The sequence below is a fragment of the Gopherus evgoodei genome, chromosome 2, assembly GCF_007399415.2.
Source record: "Gopherus evgoodei ecotype Sinaloan lineage chromosome 2, rGopEvg1_v1.p, whole genome shotgun sequence".
Taxonomy (NCBI): domain Eukaryota; kingdom Metazoa; phylum Chordata; order Testudines; family Testudinidae; genus Gopherus; species Gopherus evgoodei.
This window is the reverse complement of record NC_044323.1, coordinates 36,976,835-36,997,991: the sequence shown is the minus strand read 5'-3', so window position 1 is coordinate 36,997,991 and position 21,157 is coordinate 36,976,835. Positions and strand designations below refer to the sequence as shown.

Here is a 21,157-nt window from a genome sequence, read left to right as displayed (position 1 = left end):
CACAATAACAATGAGGATCCGGGGGCACCTTAAAGACTAATAGATTTATTTGGGCATAAGCTTTTGTGGATGATAAACCCACTTCTTCATATGCATTTGAAGGTGCCCCCGGGCACCTCGTTTTTTTACATTGAAAACAGGAAGCAAATAATCTTTTCAGGATAGTTAGCATCAGTGAGCTGGGAGATGTAGTGTGGGGGTTTTGGCATTGGAATTGGTCAGTTTGAATACAATGAAATTTTGTTAATTGGATTGACTGAAATGCTATAATTTTTTTTAATCCATTCAAAGGGAAGGACCTCACAAGCATTAGAAGTAAAAAAAAAAAATTTATATTTTCTCATGGTATCAGGTACTTATGCAAATCTTTGCTTTTTTTTTTTTAAAGAATGTGTTATTTACTATTTTAAAAACTGTTTAGAAATGTTCTGATATTGTTGGAATGAGTGTTTTACAGTAATTTTCTGTATCACTATTTTTGTCTGTGAACTTAAAAGGTTGGTACTGAGGCTTGTTGTTTTACTGAATTAAAGTAGAAGTTGTTTGAAATCTGATCCAGCTGGATGATGATGAGGAATGCTGTTACACAGCATTCCTTATGTCGGCTTTTCACCAGGACATCTCACATGCAGCTGCTTGGTAGAAAGCCAGCTGATAATGCAACATTTTTATGTCATGGTGTTTTCAAGGGTTAGAGCAGGGATCTCCTAAATTTGTAAGGAATGTCACATGCCAGCTCTTTTGAGTCAGCAGCTTTCCCTGTCTGAATTGCTTTACTGCTATGTTGCATTTTCAGTAAGCATTAATATATGAGAAGGCAGGTATAGAATGCAGTCTGTGCATGACTGCTGACATGTTGTGTAAGAAATGCCTACAACTCACTGTTACTGTATACTCAGGAATATTTTAATCCTCTTATACAATAGATATAAAACTTTAACAGATGGAAATTAAAAACAAACCAACCACCCAGCCACTTAATTTAAGAGATCTTTCTTTTCATTGGGGAAAATAGCTTTGCGGGAAGTTTCAGATATAAAAATTTGAAATCTCTTCTTCCTGTTAATTAATTTAATAATTTTGATAAGTTTTAGGACCCTCCTCCCCCAACTGATAGCTATGTCAGATAAAACCGTGTTTTACCCTACTCCGTGGACAAACTACACCTCTACCCAGATATAACGCTGCCCTCAGGAGCCAAAAAATCTTACCGCATTATAGGTGAAACCGCGTGATATTGAACTTGTTTTAATCCACTGGAGCGCGCAGCCTCGCCCCGCTGGAGCGCTGCTTTACCACATTATATCCAAATTCGTGTTATATCGGGTCATGTTATATTGGGGTAGAGGTGTACATTAAAACTAAAGCTGTTTTTACCATGGTTTAGCTACTTCAGTCCAAGTGGTGCTAATTCCCAATAGCAAATTGTTCAAAATTCCAGTTGATAAGAGGCCTGGCTTATCTTTTCATCCTCAAGGAAGATAAATTGAATTTCATGCAGTTTACTTTGTGACCTCTTCAGAATTCTTTCACTGTAGCTCTGTGTGCATGTTTAGGATTCTATGATGGATTTTGTAAGAGTGACATCGTGCATAATCCTAAACTACAAATTGTATATCCTTACCTCTGTTTATTATGCAGCATCCTGTTTGTCTACTGTTTGTCATCTCTGAAGTATATGGGGCCTCATAAACATTGAATAGGATGGGTGACAATTGGAGTCTGAGAAACCCTGAATGAGAGAGTCATCTGGGCAGATGAGCTATTGTCCAGTATTACATTCTGGCATCTTTTGGAAATAAATGGAGCCACTTGAATTACTCTGTCTACTCCTGATAGGGTCTGCTGGTATGTCAACAACATCTTGCTTTCAACAACACTGAAGATGGCAGAAAGATCTAAAAAATCATCATATGCTCGCTATCTTCATCCACTCCAGAAGGAGATCAACCAACACAATGGATGCAGTCTCCTTGTTATACCTAAGCTTAACATTAAGCAAATTGACTGAGGTCAAGGAAAGCTGAATACTCCAGGAATTATCAAAATGTCATCTGTACAGCCTTAATTATTTTCCTTGGAAAGGAAAGGAGGGTTTGAGACGTTGACAGTAAATGGAGTGTCTTTCTGCATTAAATGTTTCTTGACCAGAGATTTTAAAAAAATGGTTAAAAGAAGCGGGCAGACAATTACAATAATATGCCTCAATACCTCCCTTTTGGCCTTCACCATTCTAATTCACAGGTGACAGTTTGCAAGTCTCTTAGTACTCCCAGGAGTTCAGTAAGCAACATTGACTAAAACTCCAGCAGAGAAGACTCTCTTTCTACTTAACTTCATCATTGTGACATACAACTCAACCCAAATTCCCAGTGAATTTATCCGCAAAATAATGCGAAAATTCCTTAGTAAGAAATGCTAGACTTTGTTACTAGATGCAAACAACCCACGTTTAACAAGTTTCTGAGAACAGTTCTATTCATTCAGATTTTGTTTCTCTTCGAGTGATGGTCCCTATATGGATTCCCAACATTGGTGGACATGTGCATCGTGTGCTGGAGTCTGAATGATTTGTAGCAGTGTCAGTTGACCCACACATGCATCTTGCATTGCCCTAGTGTCTGCAGCCAAGGCTATAGGATGCTGTGTGCACAGGCGCCGACTTTCTAATGTGCCTGGGGGTGTTCGACCCCTGACTGTGCCCCAGACCCCACCCCCACTCCACCCCTTCCTCCAAGGCTCCACCCCCACCCCGCCTCTTCCCATCCCGTTCCACCCCCTCCCCCCAGTGTGCTGCACCCTCACTCTTGAACACCCTCTCAAAGTCTCCTGCATGCTGCAAAACAGTTGATCATGGTGAGTGGGAGGCTATGGGAGGGAGGGAAGGGGAGGCGCTGATCAGCAGATCGACTCTGGAAGAAAACTTCATTTGCCTCCTCCATCACATAAGATTTCAGAAACTATTTGTTGCAATTTTTGGATTGAGACTTCTGCCACTGCTCTCTTATTGCTTTTCTTGCAAGTTATCTGGATTCAGTGGTGTCATGTGAGGATGAATCCAGGTGTGTTAGGAGCTAAGTTCCCTCTAAACTGTGCCGCCATGTGACTGCGCAGCAAACGATCAAGGGCTGTGCAGGCAGGGAGAGGCCCAGCCCCCGCCCCAGACCCGCCAAAGCTGCTCTGGCCAGGGAGAGGCACCTCTCCCCACAGCAGCCCCGGGCAGCCTGCACCTCAGAGCCCGCACCTTGAGTACCCTCCCACACTCCAAGCCTCTCTGCCCCACCCCTGCCACACATCACCTCCATATTGGTGCACATAACAAAATTCATTCCACACGTGGATGTAAAAAATTAGAGGGAACACTGGTTAGGAAGCACTTTGTCAATAGCTGTACATTACAGAATATTATGAAGTTCTTGCCTAGTGTTCTGATAGGTCACTATCTCCTATTCTTCCCAGAGCTCTCTGAAATTAAAATTCCAAGGATATACCATTAAAACAAATCCTTCCCTCTGATGTGAAAGGTGTTCCTCAACCTCAAAATATAGATGGTTTATGAGGAGAATACAACTTTTTCTTCTTTGCCCTTTCTCTGTCTCTAGTCTCAGCCCAAAGGTGAGATGCAGAGTGCTTTTAACTGATTTTCATTCTGGTTGCTAAGATCATCTTTACAAATTTTGCTAGACAGTATTTTGTGTGATGGTACTGTGTGTTGTTAAATAGCTGTCACATTGTGCCCAAGTGATAACTATTTCAGTGATAGTTTGTGTTTGCATGTTCCTATATGTGACCTGCTCTGGGATCATTGTAGATGAAGTATAATTATATGGCTCTTTCCATATAAATCCTGAGACTGTTGCTGCTATTTCAGTGGTTCTCAAAATTTTGTACTGGTGACCCTTTTCACATAGCACGCCTCAGAGTGCGATCCCCCCACCCCCCAAATTGAAAACACCTTTTTATATATTTAATACCATTATAAATACTGTAGGCAAAGCGGGGCTTGGGGTGGAGACTGACAGCTCGTGACCCCTCATGTAATAACCTTGATACCCCCCTGAGTGGTCCTGATCCCCAGTTTGAAGTTGTATTATGAAGTAAAAGGTTAGGAATGTTTAGGCTTTAGAAATGTAGATTGTTGTAAGAAGAAATTGTACAGTAAAAGCTGTGTTATCTGGCACTTTACCAAATAGCTCTATAAATCAGCATTTCTGATCTTCATTGAAAGTGTGGTTTATAGTCTGGTTGGCTTGAGACCGACAGGCTCCCTCCCTGGCTCTGCATGGCTCCCTGGAAGCAGTGACATGTCCCTGCTGCTCCTAGGCAAAGGAATGGCCACGAGGGGTTTGGAGTGCGGTAGGGGGTGTGGGGCTAGGGTTTGGGATACAAGCTCTGGGAGGGAGTTTGGGTGCGGGAGGTGGTTTGGGACAGGGGGTTGGCACGTGGGAGGGGGTGTGGGGTGCTGGATCTGGGCGGCGCTCACCTTGGGTGGCTCCCTGCGAACTGCGATCTATCCCTGCTGCTTGTAGGAGGAGGCGTGGCCAGGCGGCTCTGTGTGCTGGCCCTGCCCCACATTGAGCGCTGGTTCCATAGCTCCCATTGGTCAGGAACTGTGGCCAATGGGAGCTGCGGGGTCAGCGCCTGCGGACAGAGGCAGCATGCAGAACTGCCTAGCCACGTCTCTGCCTAGGAGCAGCAGGGACAGATCGCTGCTTGCTGGGAGCCACCCGAGGTGAGGGCCGCCTGGATACAGCATCGCGCTCCCTCTCCCGTGCCACAACCTCCAGTCAGGGCCATCCTTAGGCATAGGCAGAATAGGCAGTGGCGTAGGGCCTCACACTGCCTGGGGGCACCACTCTGCAGGCAGCCCAGACAGTGTAGAAGCAGGGCTGCTGGGTCCTAGAGAGAGCCGAATGCAGCACAGTCTGAGGAATGGGATTGGCTGCTGGGGTCTCTGGGAAGGGGAGGGGGTGGGGGTTGGGAAAGGAGCTCACCTGTGAGTGTGACTCTTTCCCCCCGGCTGAGGTCAGGTGAGGCTGTGGCTCTGGAACCAGTATCCTTTGTTGTCTCCCATAACATCCATTCTTCTCCCCCCTGCCCCACGGAGCACCTCCTCCTTTCTCCCTCCTCCCAGGAGCACCCCTCTCTCTCTCCTCCCTCCCCTCCGTCAGGGCTGGGTTGGGTGAGGTGCTGGGGGTAGGTGGGGGGAGGGGAGGCTGGCTGCTTGCTGAGGAATGAAAGTGAAAGTAACTCACTTCCTCGGCAGGCAGCCAGAATTGGAATGTCACACAGGGCTTGGCTGGGGTTAGCCAGATGTGTGAAAAATCGGGATTGGGGTAGGGTGAGCAGATATCCCTATTTTATAGGGAGATTCCCAATTTTGGGGTCTTTTTCTTATATAGGCTCCTTTTACCCCCCCAACCCCCCTCCCCATCCGTGTCCTGATTTTACACACTTTCTGTCTGGTCACTCTAGGTGGGGGTAATTGGTGCCTATATAAGACAAAGCCCCAAATATCGGGACTGGCCCTATAAAATCAGGACATCTGGATCTGGCCACCCTAGCTGGGGAGCGCCTCTTCCCTGGGTTGGCAGCTGCCAGCTATCCATCTTATCCGGGGGGAGCTGCATAGGGCAGGATGAGCTGCTGTGGCTCCATGGGTGCCCTGTCCCTGAGATCAGATGCTGTAGTAACCTCACCATGGTCCATAAGGCTGGTGGTGGTGCCCATTGGCGTGTGATTGGACCTGAGGTTTTGCTGCTGCTGTTGTCACTCTGCACCCCAAGAGGTGGATTTTGGGGTCCTGCAGTTTTCCACCTATCTCCTCCTCTACTGCAGCTGTTGGACCAGCGGGCAAGGGGGTGAGCCAAGCATGAAAGCAGTACTGTGTTGCCATTTAGATTGTCATTTAACAACTTAGTTTGCCAAAAATTCTTGCTAACAATCCTGAATCCAATTTCAATATTATTTTAAAAAAAAAATCAATATCTTAGCCAAAAACAGAAAATTAAGTTGTTGATAATTATTAGTGACAGGTTTGGTTTGAGGCAGAGAGTGGGCCAGTTTTCATCAGAGAAACAGAAAATGTTGACTGACTTTCCTATAGCCTGTTACTCCTGATAAGAGCCCTCCAACAACTGTAATATGCTCATCTCCTTACTAGTGTATAAAGCAGGGGTCGGCAACCTACGGCACACGTGTCAAAGGTGGCAGGTGAGCTGATTTTTGATGGTATGCAGCAGCAGGCTGAGCAGCTCAGCCCATCACTGCTCTGGGGTTCCGGCTGCTGCCCTATTGCCAGCTGGGATACCAGCCATCGGCCCCACTCAGCACCTGCTGCTGGCCTGGGGACCCCCAAGGAACCCCAGGCTGGCATTGGGCTGAGCAGGCCAGCTGAACCACTCAACCTGCTGTCAGCCTGGGGTTCCATTCACTCAGCCGGCAGCGGGCTGAGTGGGCTGGTGGCGGGCTGAGCAGGGCCGATGGGGGGTTGAGTGGCTCAGTCTGCTGCCAGTCTGGGGTGCCAGCAGCACTCAGCCTACTGCTACTCCAGGGTTCCAGCTGCCAGCCCCTTGCCAGTCAGGAGCTCAGCCGCCAGCCCCACTCTGCCTCCTGCCAGCTTGGGTGAGCAGAATCCCAGGCTGGTAGCGGACTGAGGGGGGATTGGCGGCCGGGATCCTTGCTGGCAGGAGTTGGTGGTCAGAACCCCAGACCAGCAGCGGGCTGAGCAGGGCCTGGGATCCTTGTCTAAGGTTCAAACCACCAGCCCGCTGCCGGTTTGGGGTTTCATTTACTCAGCTGGCAGTGGCCTGAGAAGGACCGGTGGCCAAGACCTCACATAATAACAATAGTTTATTTATATAATATAAACATAGAGAGAAACCTTCTACAAACATTAAAATGTATTACTGGCACGAGAAACCTTAAATTACAGTGAACTTGGCACACCACTACTGAAAGGTTGCCGACCCGACCCCTGGTATAGAGTGACCATATGTTGTACTAAGATTCTCCTGCTTTTTTTTTCCCCTGTGAGTCAGTATAACTTTTGCCAGCCCAGAAGTTGGGCAGCCAATGTTTTACGTTTTCACAATGTTTTCTCCAACTTTCATAAAGTAAATACATAGTTAATATGAGTTAAAAAGGCCAGGGACACTTCTTTGGGAAGAATCTGTACAGCAGATCATGCCCATAGACGATCCAGAAAAGAAATTTGAGGTTGAATTTTTTTAATGTTGTGATGGATAAAGCAGTATCTGCTGTTGATGAAAGGTTTAATACCTTGCAAGTACACCATGAACAGTTTGGATTTTTGTATGACATAACTAAATTCAACGAAATAGGAAACCAAGAGCTATTAATGACAAAGTGCAAGAACCTAGAGAGCCTCCTGAAGCACGGTGATAGTTTTGATTTAAATGGACTTGAACTGTACGAAGAATTGAGTACACTGTCATCAATGTTGCCACATGCAAAATCGGTGATGGACATTGTACAGTTTATTCATACCCGCAAACTTGTTGACATATATCCTAATGTGTACATTGCCACTCGTATTCTACTGACAATTCCTTTAACAATAGCGTCAGGAGAACGGAGTTTCTCAAAACTAAAGCTCATTAAAAACTATCTCCGCTCTACAATGAGTCAGGAACGCTTAACTGGTCTTGCTATTCTTGCAATCGAACAAGACACGACTTTGTCTTTGTCATACGATGACATTATTACTGATTTTGCAGCCAAAAAAGCCAGAAAGATTGCTTTTAATTAAAAACAAATCTTTGTTTCAATACCTCTTCATATAAATTTCCAGTAAAATTTTGATAAATTAAAAAAAAATTTGCATCATTCTGTCATCAGAATTTTTTCTATAGTGCTGCTTCTTTAGTGCTAGTCCATCAGCATTACAGTGTGCTTAATTAAGTTAAACTGGTTTTAATAACGTGAATGTGGCAAGTTTTCCAATACTGTAAGCTTATGTTTGTGTTGCTAAGAGCAGATCAGGCACAGGGGCACCAGTTTAATAATCTCGTCTAGGGCACCATAAATCCTAAGGCCGGCCCTGCCTCCAGTCCCGCACTCCTCCTCACACGCAAACTCTCTCCCTCTTAGTTATTTCGATTTTTTCAGCACCCCTCATTTTCCCTAAAATGCTGGACAAAAAGGCTTTTAATGTGTTTCTATTCTGTATTTAGAAAAGCTGGATATCACAGTCATATCTGACAGTAATAATGACATTTCTAATCCCACAGCAAGTAGGCATGATTTTAAAAAGAAAGTTAAATTTGTGTGGTCCTATGGAACGAAATAACTTGCTCTCAGGAATTTTAAATGCATTAGCCAAAGAGCTCTGAGTTATTGATATTGTTTAACCAATCTTGGAACAGTAAGGAAGTTAAGGAGGACTGAAAAAAAACCCTAATGTGTCAATATTTAAAAATGATAAATAGGATGACCTGAGTAAATATAGGCTGGTTAGCTTGATGCTGAATCCAGGCAAAATCATGGCAAGCCTGATGTGGAATGCACTCACATCAATAATCAAAGGATGGCAGTTTTAAAATTAATACCAGTCAACATGGTTTTATGGAAAATAGGTCTTCTCAAACAGATTTGATACTGTTTTTGATGAGATTACAAGCTTGCTTGATTAAAAAATAACTTTTTTCGCATAATAGACTTCTGTAAGGTATTTGGTTTATTACCACATGGTATTATGAATAAAAAATTCAGCACTATACAAAATTAGTACAGCACGTGTTAAATGAATTTAAACTAGCTAACAGGGAGCTCTCAGAGCAGCTCTATGGAGAATCATTATTCAGAGAGGATGTTTTTAATAGGGCCCTGAAAGGATCCGTCTTTGACCTAATGCAATTTGATGTCTCTGTCGAGGATCTGGAGGAAAATATAGAATCGATGGTGGTAAAGTTTGAAGATGACGACACCAAAAATTGGTGAGTGGTAAATGACTGAAACAGGTCAATTCTACAAAATATTTTGGATCTCTTGTCAAGATTGGCTCATTTGGAACACCTGTTTTTCAGTACCGCCAAATGCAATATCCTGCATCTCTGAATTGAGAGTGTACGTCACACTTGTAGTCTCTCATATGTTGGAAAGTAGCGACTGAAAAGGGCTTGAAAAACATAGTAGAAAACCAACAGAGTAAGAGCCAGTATGTGGGGGCTGAGAGATCTGACACGATCCTTGGATGCATACGATTGGAAAGTAGAAGTAGTGAGGTGGTATTGCCTCTATATACATCCCTGGTGAGACCTTTATAGAACTATTCGGTCCAGTTCTGGTGTCCATAACTAAAAGAATGTTAGCAAATTGGAAAGGCTTCAGAAAAGAGCTAAAAGAACTTGCTGTCTTGAAAATCTGCAATGAGGGACTAATGTTCAACCTTCTTAATTTGTCCAAGAGAAAGTTAAAAGGTGACTTAATAATGGTACATAAGTATCTACATGCAGAGATGATGTCTGGTACTAGAAGACTCTTTAATCAAGCTGACAAAACCATAGCCAAGTCCAGTGATGGAAAGTTGAATCTAGACAAAGCTAGAGTAGAAATTAAGCACTTTTTTTAAAATAGGGAATCATTGGAACAGCTTTTACAGAGAATCCACCCCATCACTGTCTCTTGATGTCTTTAGATCAAGATTGAATATGGTTCTAAAATATGCGCGCTAGCTCGGACAGAAGTTATGGGCTTCATGCATTAATTGCTAGGCAAAATTCTATGGGCTGTGTTATGCTGGATTAGACTAGATGATCATTCTGGCCTTAGAATCTATGAGAATTTTGACTACCAGATCTCAGGGAAGAGTTGGGATCCCAGTAGAGATGCCTGTAAGAAGGAAACTTCGGGTAAGGGGCTGTTTGCTTTATTTGAACTTTGCTCAAAGACTTTTTAACTTGCCATTTGATCTCTGGGGAGAAAGGCACGTCATACTCCATGAATTGTCATATTGTTTGTTTTGAAGAGCTCCATGTGACCCGCTACACTTCCTTCTGAAAATATCACAATCTGTCAATTGTTAATAAGACAGAAAGTTCCAATAGGAAACTCAGAAATGCCTATTTTTAAAAAGTGAAATATGCTTGAAAATATAGTTTATTCATAGTGGGAAACTTTTTACCTTTCAGATTCCTGGTCTGATATATATTAAACTAATGATTTTTTGTGTCTGACTTATAGTTTCTGAAATGTTTGGGATTAGCAATACTGGGCTTCTTGTCAGAGAAGGAAAACTTCTTTTAAAGCAACCTAAAAATAACATTTTAAAACTTTTGAGACTTTTCTTTGGAAATAACAGTAGAAATCTGAGGGTTTTTTTTCCAATTAAAAAAAAAATACAGATATTAATACAAGCAGGGAAAAGTAAGAGAACATGAAAATATGACTTGATATTTACCCCGTAGCTTAGAATAATTTGAAAAGTCTACTGTGGTTCTACCTGGCTCTGGTAGTGATTTACAAACTGGTAGCTGTGATGATGGTTGTTGATAGTGTTTCTTAAAAGGCTAGCACTGAAGACAAAGGGCAGCTATATTCTCTCTGATCAGAACCTTGTATAATAATGAAAGTATGGGCTAGTAATTGCCAAAGGTAAGTATTGTTTTAGAAAGAAATTAAAAGTATATTTATTTTTGGAAGTTGTCTGTTAGGGGAGGTCCCAGGGGCTGCTGTTCCAAAGCAAGAATAAACCTTGCCTCATGTTATGTCAGCTGTCAAAGATCCCTCTAGGGTGCGCTCACAGCCACAAATGTATATGGCATGGGAAGCCTTTCTGGGGCTCTCTGCAGCTGGAAGTAGTTTAAGGCTTCCACCTCCCTTAATCCTATATACGGGACAGGCATGACAGGAGGTAATGACTTCCTCCCTGCCCCCACTACTAAGGGCTGGTCTACACTACGGGGGAAAATCGATCTTAGATACGCAACTTCAGCTACGTGAATGACGTAGCTGAAGTCGAAGTATCTAAGATCGAATTACTCACCGTCCTCACGGCGTGGGATTGATGTCCGTGGCTCCCCCTGTTGATTCCGCAACTCCGTTCAGGTTGTTGGAGTTACGGAATCGATATAAGCGCATTCGGGGATCGATATATCACGTCTAGATGAGATGCGATATATCGAGCCCCGAGCAATCGATTGCTGCCCGCCAATATGGCGGGTAGTGAAGACGTACCCTAAGATACTAACAGAGAAGATGGCAACATACCAGTGTTCTCGGGGAGATGTAGGCAGGAACCCTTTTACCCCCGTCTACCTGTCTGGGAGGCATTGAACACTAAGAACCCCCTTCTCCATAATATTTCATGAGGAAGGCTTAGATGCTTCATCTTGAGTGTCTCAGAAGATGTGTCTTATTCCTGCTTTGGGAAATGGGTCTCCCAGAGGTCTCTCTAGTGCTAATTAAAAAAAAAATCATTATTATATGTTAATGTTGTATAGTGATATTGTATAAACCAGAATAAATAGACTTTAACTGAAGACAATTATTGGTCCTGGGCCTCACTATTTGTTCTTCATGGTGAAGGTTCAGTATAGAGCAGCGTTCAGTGAAAAACTCGGCTGTAATTAGAAGACCTTGAAACTGACACTGTGGATTTGCAGTGGAAATTCCTCACTCAAAGAGTTAAGATACTTCATTTTAGTCAGACTTTTTATAGAAAGAGAGGATATTTCTTCAGTGTCTTGGATATTTTGTAGATTAGTTACTGTAAATAGGAATTAGATAATTCCACAGTCTGTCGCCAATAAAAAATTGTATCTTGCCTGCTAATAACTGATGTACGAAATTAGGAAGAAAGTGCTGAGCGGCTCTCTGTTGCTATTCTACAGTGTTAGCGGATTTTTCAGATTAGTGACATTTTTACTGTATTGAACACTTTTCCAGATAGGAAAATCATTATATGATACTTCATGTGGAATGCACTCACTTTTAATACTGTTGCTGTAAGTGTGTTTTTAATAGTGTAGTGGCAGGAAGCCTAAAGCCTTAGCAAAAGCCCTTATATACTTTTATTTCCTGGAGGATTACATTCCCATTAGCTGCTATGTTTTCAGCCAGAAGGATGGGTCAAGAAGGAAAGGGACAGGCCTGTGTGGGTCCTCCAAAGTTGTTGTTTACAATGCTTCATGAATTAATCTTCAGAGTTTGTTTTTAAAAGAAATCAAGTTAGCAATTTACAAAATGACTATCTGTAAGAAAGGAGAGTAGTGTATGTGAAGAAAACAGTAAAATAGAACAATTATGCCAAAGTTTGCCAGTCAATGAATGTTGCTAACTGTAACCATTACCTGATCGAGTTTTAAATTTTCTAGACAGATTAAAGTATTATGCCAGCATATACTGAGAAAAACAACAGTTTAGTTAAAAAAAAAAAAAAAAAAAAAAAAAAAAAAAAAAAAAGGTTAAGAATCATCATCAGCCTGAAACTATTAGGCAATCAAGAACCAGCCTTGTGCACAGTTTATCTTTCTAACCATGAAGAGAACTGATTGGAAAGCAAAACCTGCATTCTGTGATATGGTCCACTCATATTAATACCAGTTTAGAGAATTAATAATACTGACTATTATAAGTTGATGCTAACTTGTTAGAACAAATATGTTTGGGAGTCAAGGTGCTTCAGTTTTGATATTATGAAGTTGGGAAACTTAAGACCTGAATATTATATGTTTTTAAAACATTTTGGAACACTCTCTTAATTGTGTTGGAGCTGTAGTTTTTTTTTCTATTATTGCATGCATCAATACAGAGGCAATTTTTTGATGTCTGGGGGGGGAAATCAACAGCTCATTCTACTCAAAATATCTAATTTTCCATTATTTGAAATGAATGTGAATATTTAGGGCACATAGTGAGCAGTGTGAATATAGGGATGATGCAATTTATTTTTAAGGAGAATCCCACATATATTGCTAGTTTTGTGACAAAATACTGTACTGTGCATCATCTAGATAATTTCTGTTCTGGGGGAGTATAAGATACAGCCTAAATAATTAGACACACCAAATTTCTTTTGAGTTGCGGCACCTCTGCACTGAATATTTTTACTGTTAGAATGCATGGAACTCTTTATATTAATAAGTGGCTCTTTCAGATTAACTGCTTAATAGTTTGTGTGTAAAACAGTTCAGGGTAGAATATGGTGTATTCTGGAATAGCAAAGTAACTTTCAAGTTGAACTGTCTGTGATGAAACAGTAGCAAATACGATAAACTGTGTTCTTCAGCTGGCACAAATTGTTGACTCCCTTGGGAACAAAAGAAAACCTAGAATTAGGTAGGCTCCTTTCTAGGTCACAAATCTGTGCAAACTGTTAGGAAAGTGAGACAAACAGGTTTTTATTCCCGTTGAAATATTGTTCAAGATCTACCAAAAGGTGGTAAGTGACAAAATATGTATTAATGAGCCAATGCTGATGTTTTGTAGTGAGACCATCAATATGAAGATGAAAAGTAAATATGGTGTTTACTTATTGGAGCTAACAACAGAAGAAACTGATCAAACAGTATTTAATTTTTACTGTGGTGAAAGGTTTATGGGAAGAGAACCCTTTGGGGTAGAATGGTTAACAACGAAACCCATGAATTTAGTAGTCAAAATAAAATTCATCTAGTGAGCTTAAGAGAAAATAACCCAATATGCAAAAGAGAGATTACATCGATGACAAAACTCACATAAATACTAGATATTCATAAAATATTTCTCTGCATAAATTGTTTCAAAATTTAAGGAATCTGTGCAGTTTATTTTAAATGTTGAGCTTGTTGGTTCAAAGAATCCTAAGGAATCATCTCTTCTTCTATCAGTGTATTAGGATTTGTTTGGATAAATCATGACCTTTTACCATTCCATCAGTATTACGTCTAAATTCTCTGCACTTTGAGACAGTAGACACTTGAAAATGTGTTGCAGCCAATCCTATCTTTGCATGCTACGATATGGTAAAGAATCTTTTTTTTTTTTTTTTAAAGTAACTTAAATCTGCAATGTTCTAATTAATTAAAACAGTACATGGCAAAACATGCTGTGAAAGGTTCTCTTTGCTGTATTTGAAATATCCTTTGAGTTTTTAAAAGGCATTAAAAATAAAATGCAATTATAACTTTTTGTAGGTTGGGCTCATGTGGTTTGTGCCCTGTACATTCCCGAGGTGCAGTTTGCAAACGTTTCTACAATGGAACCTATCGTGTTGCAGTCTGTTCCTCATGATCGTTATAATAAGGTATAATTATATGTGTGTTTATGGCTTATGTCTCTGTATGTGACTTCATTATTTTAAAAAACTGTGATCTTTAGTTTTAAGCTTGTTAAAATGTAATTTTCAAGTCAAGCATATAACTGGTACTTTGCATTTTTTTAGAAGTATAATTTAACTTCAATGTATTGCATTAAACTTTTTTACAATATGCTTATTTTTCATACCTAAAACAAAGCATTAGAGCATAAAAAATTTCTATGTAATTTTTATACAAAATTCCAAGATTTAATAAAGCATGATTATTAAAATGTTCTTCATTGCAGTATACCACAATGTCTTATTGAAATATTTATAAATTACAAGGTGTGAATTATCTACTTAGGTATCTCCTTTATTCCAAAATATTCTATTGTTTTAAAAATATTGTAATTTTTTTAATTAATGTTTTCAAAATAGATCCCTGGGGTAATAAATATTTTGTTAAATTTTAGTCTTTTTAGTAACTATTTCTATTAACACTTCTTTAGATGTTGATATGACTATTCATAAACAAGAGTATTTTTTTTTTGCATGTTAAGAACATAAAGGTTATATTAATCTATTACTGCTAGATCCAGCAAACCATTATTGACCTAAGTAATACCATTAATCTCGGTGGAATCATTTGTATGTGTAAGGACTACTCATGTACGTAAGGGTTTATAGGATTGAACTGTTTTACTTTTCTTGTCTCACAACACTTAATTTTTTACTCAATGTGTTCCTTTGCGAATTTCTCTCATTTCTACTTGTATCTGTCTATTAACTTCCTACCTCTTTGCAGTTCTTATCGTTTTCCTTTATGTGCAACTGATGAGCCTTTTTTATTATTCATATATTTGCAAGCATCCCTTTTCTATTTTTTATAGGGTTGTCAAACCATTAAAAAATTAATTGCAAAATTAAAAAAAACGTGATTAATTACAGTTTTAATTTCACTATTAAACAATAGAATGGAAGCAGGTCCTCTGGAATAGTGGAAGCATGAAGGGGCACATGAATGTTTAACGTAGCTGGCACATAAATACCTTGCAACACCAGCTACAACAGTGATGTGTAAGGTGTCTGTTCTCACTTTCAGCTGACGTAAATAAAAAGCAGGCAGCAGTAACTCCCGTAAATGCAAACAAACTTGTTTGTCTTAGCAACTGGCTGAAAAAGGAAGACTGAGTGGACTAGTAGGCTCTAAAGTTTTACATTGCTTTGTTTTTGAGTGCAATTATATAACAAAAAAATCTACATTTGTAAGTTGTACTTTCATGGTAGAGATTGCACTACAGCAGTGGTTCTCAAACTTTCTAGACTACTGTACTCCTTTCAGTAGTGTGTTTGTCTTGTGTACCCTAAATGTCATCTCACTTAAAAGCTACTTGCTTACAAAATCAGACATAAAAATACAAAAGAGTTACAGCAAACTATTAGTGAAATATTGCTTGTGTTCTCATTTTGTCTGTGTGAAATTGTGGTTTGTACTGACTTCACTGGTGGTTTTTATGTAGCCTGTTGTAAAACTAGGTAAATATCTAGATGAGTTGATGTACGTCCTGGAAGACCTCTGCGTACTCCCAGGGGTACACCTCCTGCTGGTTGAGAACCACTACATTATAGTACATGTATGAGGTGAATGAAAAATACTATTTCTTTTGTTTATCTTTATTACAGCACAAATATTTGTAATACAAATAATATAAAGTCATCACTGTACACTTTGTATTCTGTGTTGCAGTTGAAATTACTGTGTTTGAAAATGTAGAAAATATCCAAAATATTTAAATAAATGGTTTTCTATTAATGGTGCGATTAAAACTGCGATGAATCACGATTAATTTTTTTAATCGAGTTAATTTTGTTTTGAATTAATCGCTTGAGTTTACTGCAATGAATTGACAGTCCTAATTTTTTATTTTCATTTTTGTTTTTTACTTTCTAATATGACTGTTCTAACGGTCACAGACAGAATTTTCAGGGCCTGGAACAAGAAGAATAGGATTCCCTAGTAATGAAAATCTTGCACCATTTCTGGTGGTCTTCCTTTAGAGAATTGACTCTCTCTTACCTTGTCTTTCCCCACCTCCAAATTGTATTTCCCTTTTTGTGTTTCATATCTTTGCCGTTATTTTTACTTTCACTCCTTCATATTTTCTGTTCACACTCCTTTGGCTTTTCCCTGTTTTTTCACATTCCCCTAATCTCTACTACCTGATACGTTTGCTGCTTTCACTTACCAGGGTTTCAGAATGTCCCAGGGACATTTAGGGCTTGTCTACACTTAAAACAGTACAGCTGTAATGCTTCAGTATAAACAGTTCCTATGCTGATGGGAGGGATTTTCCCTTTGGTGTAGGCAATCCACCTTCCTGAAAGGTGATAGCTAGGTTGTCAGAAGAATTCTTCCATTAACACAAGGATTTAGGTCATCTTAACTGGTTTGCCCAGGGGTGTGCTTTTTTTTTTTGTTCCTTCTTCCTGCTGGTCTCTCTTTGCTTGGGAAAGTTTTTTCTTCTTTGGGTTTGTTTCAAAGTCCTGTACTTGTGTATGTGCGTGTGTCTGGCACCATTTCCATTTCCATTGATTGAAATTATATGGATAAATCTCTTTACGCTGCTTTGAAAATTTACCCTTCAATCTCTCTCATTAATTTTCTCTGCCATTCTCTGGCAGTTTTTGTTTATCGTCTCCTTACTGCTAGCAGTAAAATCTTTGCAAAGTGCTTGCTTAAACCATTGTTCTTACAATCAAATGATATTGTTCCTCCCCACTAATACCTCAGTTTACATTTGATTGGTCTGTTGCTAACTGAAAGTCCTTCACCCACTTGTCAGGCCTGAATGACATGGAAATCCCAGACAATATACGCTCTTTCTCTCTTCTAGTTTTTAGTTTGGTGCTTTTGAGGGTGAGGTTCAAACACAGGCCTATTTTCATGTTTAGGAACCTATCTAAGACTAGTCTGCTTGTTCTATAATGTTTAAGATATGATGGAAGTTCTTTAATTGGAAATTTGGTTTGGACTTAATTTGCAGGTTCTCTTCCCCCCCCCCCCAAATCATTTTGAGAACGTGTGACCTAACCTTTCTTGGTCTCTCAATTATTGTCTCTTACTAGTTTGCAGTGTTGAATCCCTGCTGGTCCCAGGATATTAAAGAGGCAAAGTGGGTGAAGTAATATATTTTATTGGACCAACTTCTGTTGATGAAAAGAAAAGTTTTCAAGCTTATACAGTGCTCTTCTTCAGGTCTGAGACAGATACTCAGTATCACAGCCAAATAAATACATGGTGGAACAGATTGTTTAGCATAAGTATTTTAACATATTGTAAGAGACCATTCAAGGTGAAATGGCCAGTTAATATCTCTGGAGTCATAGGACAAAAAATTGCTGTAAAAAGCCATAAATTCAATGCCTTTATTAAGGCTGTCTACACTAGCACTTTTGTCAGTCCTGGGTATGAAAAAAACACCCCTCTGACTTACATAAGTTTCACCAACAAAAGTGCAGGTGCGGACAGCGCTATGTCGTCTGGAGACGCTCTCCCACCAACATAGATACCACCACTCATTGGGCGCTCCCACCAGCATAGAGTGGCCACATGGGAGACCTTTCAGTGGCACAGCTGCAATGGTACAGCTGTGTCGCTGTAAGGTCTCTAGTGTAGACATAGTCAAAGTCAGTGATTTTTAGTGTCTAGCAAAGTTATGAATTTCAGCTCCTAGAATTGTCTTTTGAAGGTGCAATGTAGGGTTCCTTTGAGGATGAGGACTGAGAGATAAGATATGGAGTGATTGCTTTTTTTTTTTTTCAGGGTCTGGTGCTGCTTTGGGTTAGTGTGTCCTAGTCTGTGCAAGCTCCCCATAGAGCAGGGCACACCAACTCAAAATGGCACCACACCCCACATGACAGACACAAAACTTGCAGACATATCTCCGCTGCTACGATAATAAATACTCCTTACTTGCTTTTCAAGATCCGTGGGTCATATGCATGCCTATCGCAACATGTGGTGTACTTAGATGTCCCATAACAACTATGTGGGTGAAATGAGGCAATCACTCTGCCCTTAAATTAACTTGCACAGAAAAGTGATAAGACAAAAACACCACATCATGTGTGGGTGAACACTTTTCACAAAGTAATCACTGTACATTTGACCTCTGTCCTCATCCACAAAGGAAACCTGCACAATATCTTCAGAAAACAAACTAGGGAACTTAAATTAATATCTTTGCTAGACACGAAAAATCATGAATTTAATGAAGACACTGGGTTTATGGTTTAATACAACAATCTGTAATCCACTAAGCCCCCTTTTTTGTCTTACAAATACAGACGTGTTAACTGGCCACTTCACCTTGAAAGATCTCTTACAATGTGTTAGCTACTTATGCTAAACAATCTGTTCCACTTTATATTTAGCTATGACACTGTAAGTACCTTTCCCAGATCTGAAGAAGAAGCCGTGTGTAAGCTGGAAAGCTTTTGTCTTTCACTAAGAGGAGTTGGGCCTATAAAAGATATTTCCTTATCCATCTGGTTTCTCATCTTTGTCAGGGTAGATTTCAGCTATGGTCTTTGGGGATTTTATGTTGTTTTCTTTTATTAGGGCTGAGACTTCTTACTTTAGCCAACCTTCAGCCTGTGAAATGTGCTTGACTACACTGTTTAGTAATGCTTTATTCGATTCAGGTTATTACTCTTAAATACTGCAAAATTTTGTGAGCATATAGCTGAGAATAGTGGACTCGTCAGTGGCAGAAGCACTACCATAGTTAAATGCCTGCCAGTCCCCTTGCTATTAAGCTGAATCTTTCAGTAGTTTTTATAAACTGGCTGCTCTAAATTACTGACTGAACTATGATATACAAGCTCCACTAGATGAATATTGCTGTATAGTACCTTTCTTTGTGATGTGTCCTTTGCAGGAAATATGCTTCTTTCATAAATATCATTTATAACTTTTGTGAAATACTTCTGTTGTATGTGAATAAACACAATGCAAAGCTGTCCGATTTTAAAGGAAAATTGTCAAAACAAAAAACTTGTTTCCACCTGAAAATTGTATTTACTCTCATTCTGAGTAGCCCATAAGGTTACTATAAATTAAAGTTACTAAGTTAAGGTTACTATAAATTAAAGAGATTAAAATATTTTAATATTTTTTTTAGTCATTGTTTATTTGACAGTCACTTTTGAAGGTTGTTAATGGTGTATGTCTTTTCCAGGCTCTGTAAGAAGGTTTTTAACAACTATATCAAAACTAATACTGAAGAGGCAGTAGACAGAAGTGTGCCCAGAGAAAGTGGGTGGAGGAGGAATATGCCCTAAGTATGTTTGGTGTCTTTGTGCTTCCCCAAAAAGAGTCTTTGAAATATCAACAGGGAGCAGAAACAAAATGTATGTCAACTTATTTTTTAAAGTAGTTGAACCAATTCAGGATGGATTATTTAAAGGGTACTCGATCAATTTAACAAAATCAGGTTGAGTGACCCTTTCATTTAAAATCTATTTTTATCACACATGACAGTGTATCAGTTAAATCTTTCTTGTAGGTAACCTCTAAAAATGTCCTCCATTTATTTTTCTATTTAAATTTTAAAACATTTTAACTTCACACAAATATACTCGTTTGGTTTTTATACTGAACTATGTAGAAGCATTTAATCCAGACTGTGCCAGCTTGAAGTGCACGCTCTTTGGGGAATGAGAAAAGGATGCTTTTTCTGAAATGTAGGTAATACGAAAAGCCCTTAAAAATAATTGTAGCCATGTTTTGAAAAATTGTAAATTTATATCCAAGGAAAAATGTTCTGGATTGCCAGCCCTTTTTAAAAGGCTGCCAACTTCAAACTGTGTGTTTGCCAAATTGTCACAACTCAAACTGAAGTAGATAATTTAGGAAGAGCCTCTAGAGATTTTTACTTTCCTACAGAGTTCTGAGTGGGTTGTGTATATTCAATTAAGTCTAAATAGAAAAATAATAGGAATTGTACAGATTTATAGTTGTCATGATATGTTGATACATAGAAGGATACATGTCATGCAACCTTTACAGCAATGAGGGTTGCATTGGCAATGTGACAGAAGTCTGAGGATGGTACCTAATTTACATATACATTTACATAGGACTTTTGTTAAAGATAAATGCATGCAATTATTTGTTTATAGAACAGTGCTTTACATAATACAATAATCTTGAACAGAAGACAAAATATATTTCTTGCTAAAGAGGAAGATGATAATCGGTTCCACCCTTGCCCGCATAAGTACTTTGAACAAGGTCTGCACAGGTAGTAGCCCTCTCAAGCAAGTGGATATTTATTATTCTTTTATACACTTTATAGACTGGATCATTTCAAATCAGTTAATTTTACCTGGATTTTGATGATCTCGTTCCTCAGATTCATCTGAAAATGTGAAAAACTTTAACTTTTTTTATCCCGTTTTTGGAAACTTCTGCTGTGTTGATCAGATAAATCTAGAATTTCTTGATCTACTCCAGGATTAGCCAAACTACGGCATGCATGTTGAAGGCGGCACGTGAGCTGATTTTCAGTGGCACGCTCACTACCTGGGTCCTGGCCTGGGGGGCTTTGCATTTCAATTTAATTTTAGATGAAGCTTCTTAAACATTTTAAAAACCTTATTTACTTTATATACAACAATAGTTTAGCTATAAAATATATATATATATATATATAGACTTACAGAAAGAGACCTTCTAAAAAGGTTAAAATGTATTATGGCACACGAAACCTTAAATTAGAGTGAATAAATGAAGACTCAGCACACCACTTCTGAAAGGTTGCCGACCCCTGATATACCTAGTAGTAGGGGCAGCTGTCATACTTATATTTATTTGAGTGTTTTCTGGGAAACTGGAAAGTTTGACCTTCTACTGAA

At 39.5% G+C, this 21,157-nt stretch overlaps 1 protein-coding gene across 7 annotated transcripts in view; it reads left to right on the top strand.

The window, feature by feature from the left end:
* Positions 1-21,157, top strand: part of MLLT10 (MLLT10 histone lysine methyltransferase DOT1L cofactor) — a 227,746-nt gene that overhangs the window by 53,523 nt on the left and 153,066 nt on the right. For 5 of the 7 annotated variants that reach the window (XM_030550393.1, XM_030550391.1, XM_030550394.1 and 2 more), the window contains one exon: positions 14,136-14,245. The exons of 1 other annotated variant lie outside the window; for it this stretch is intronic. In XM_030550393.1, coding sequence (XP_030406253.1) covers positions 14,136-14,245 — 110 coding nt within the window. Of the gene's footprint in view, positions 1-8,882; positions 8,958-14,135; positions 14,246-21,157 lie in introns of those variants that run through there. One more of the 7 variants, XM_030550396.1, reaches the window with a different exon arrangement.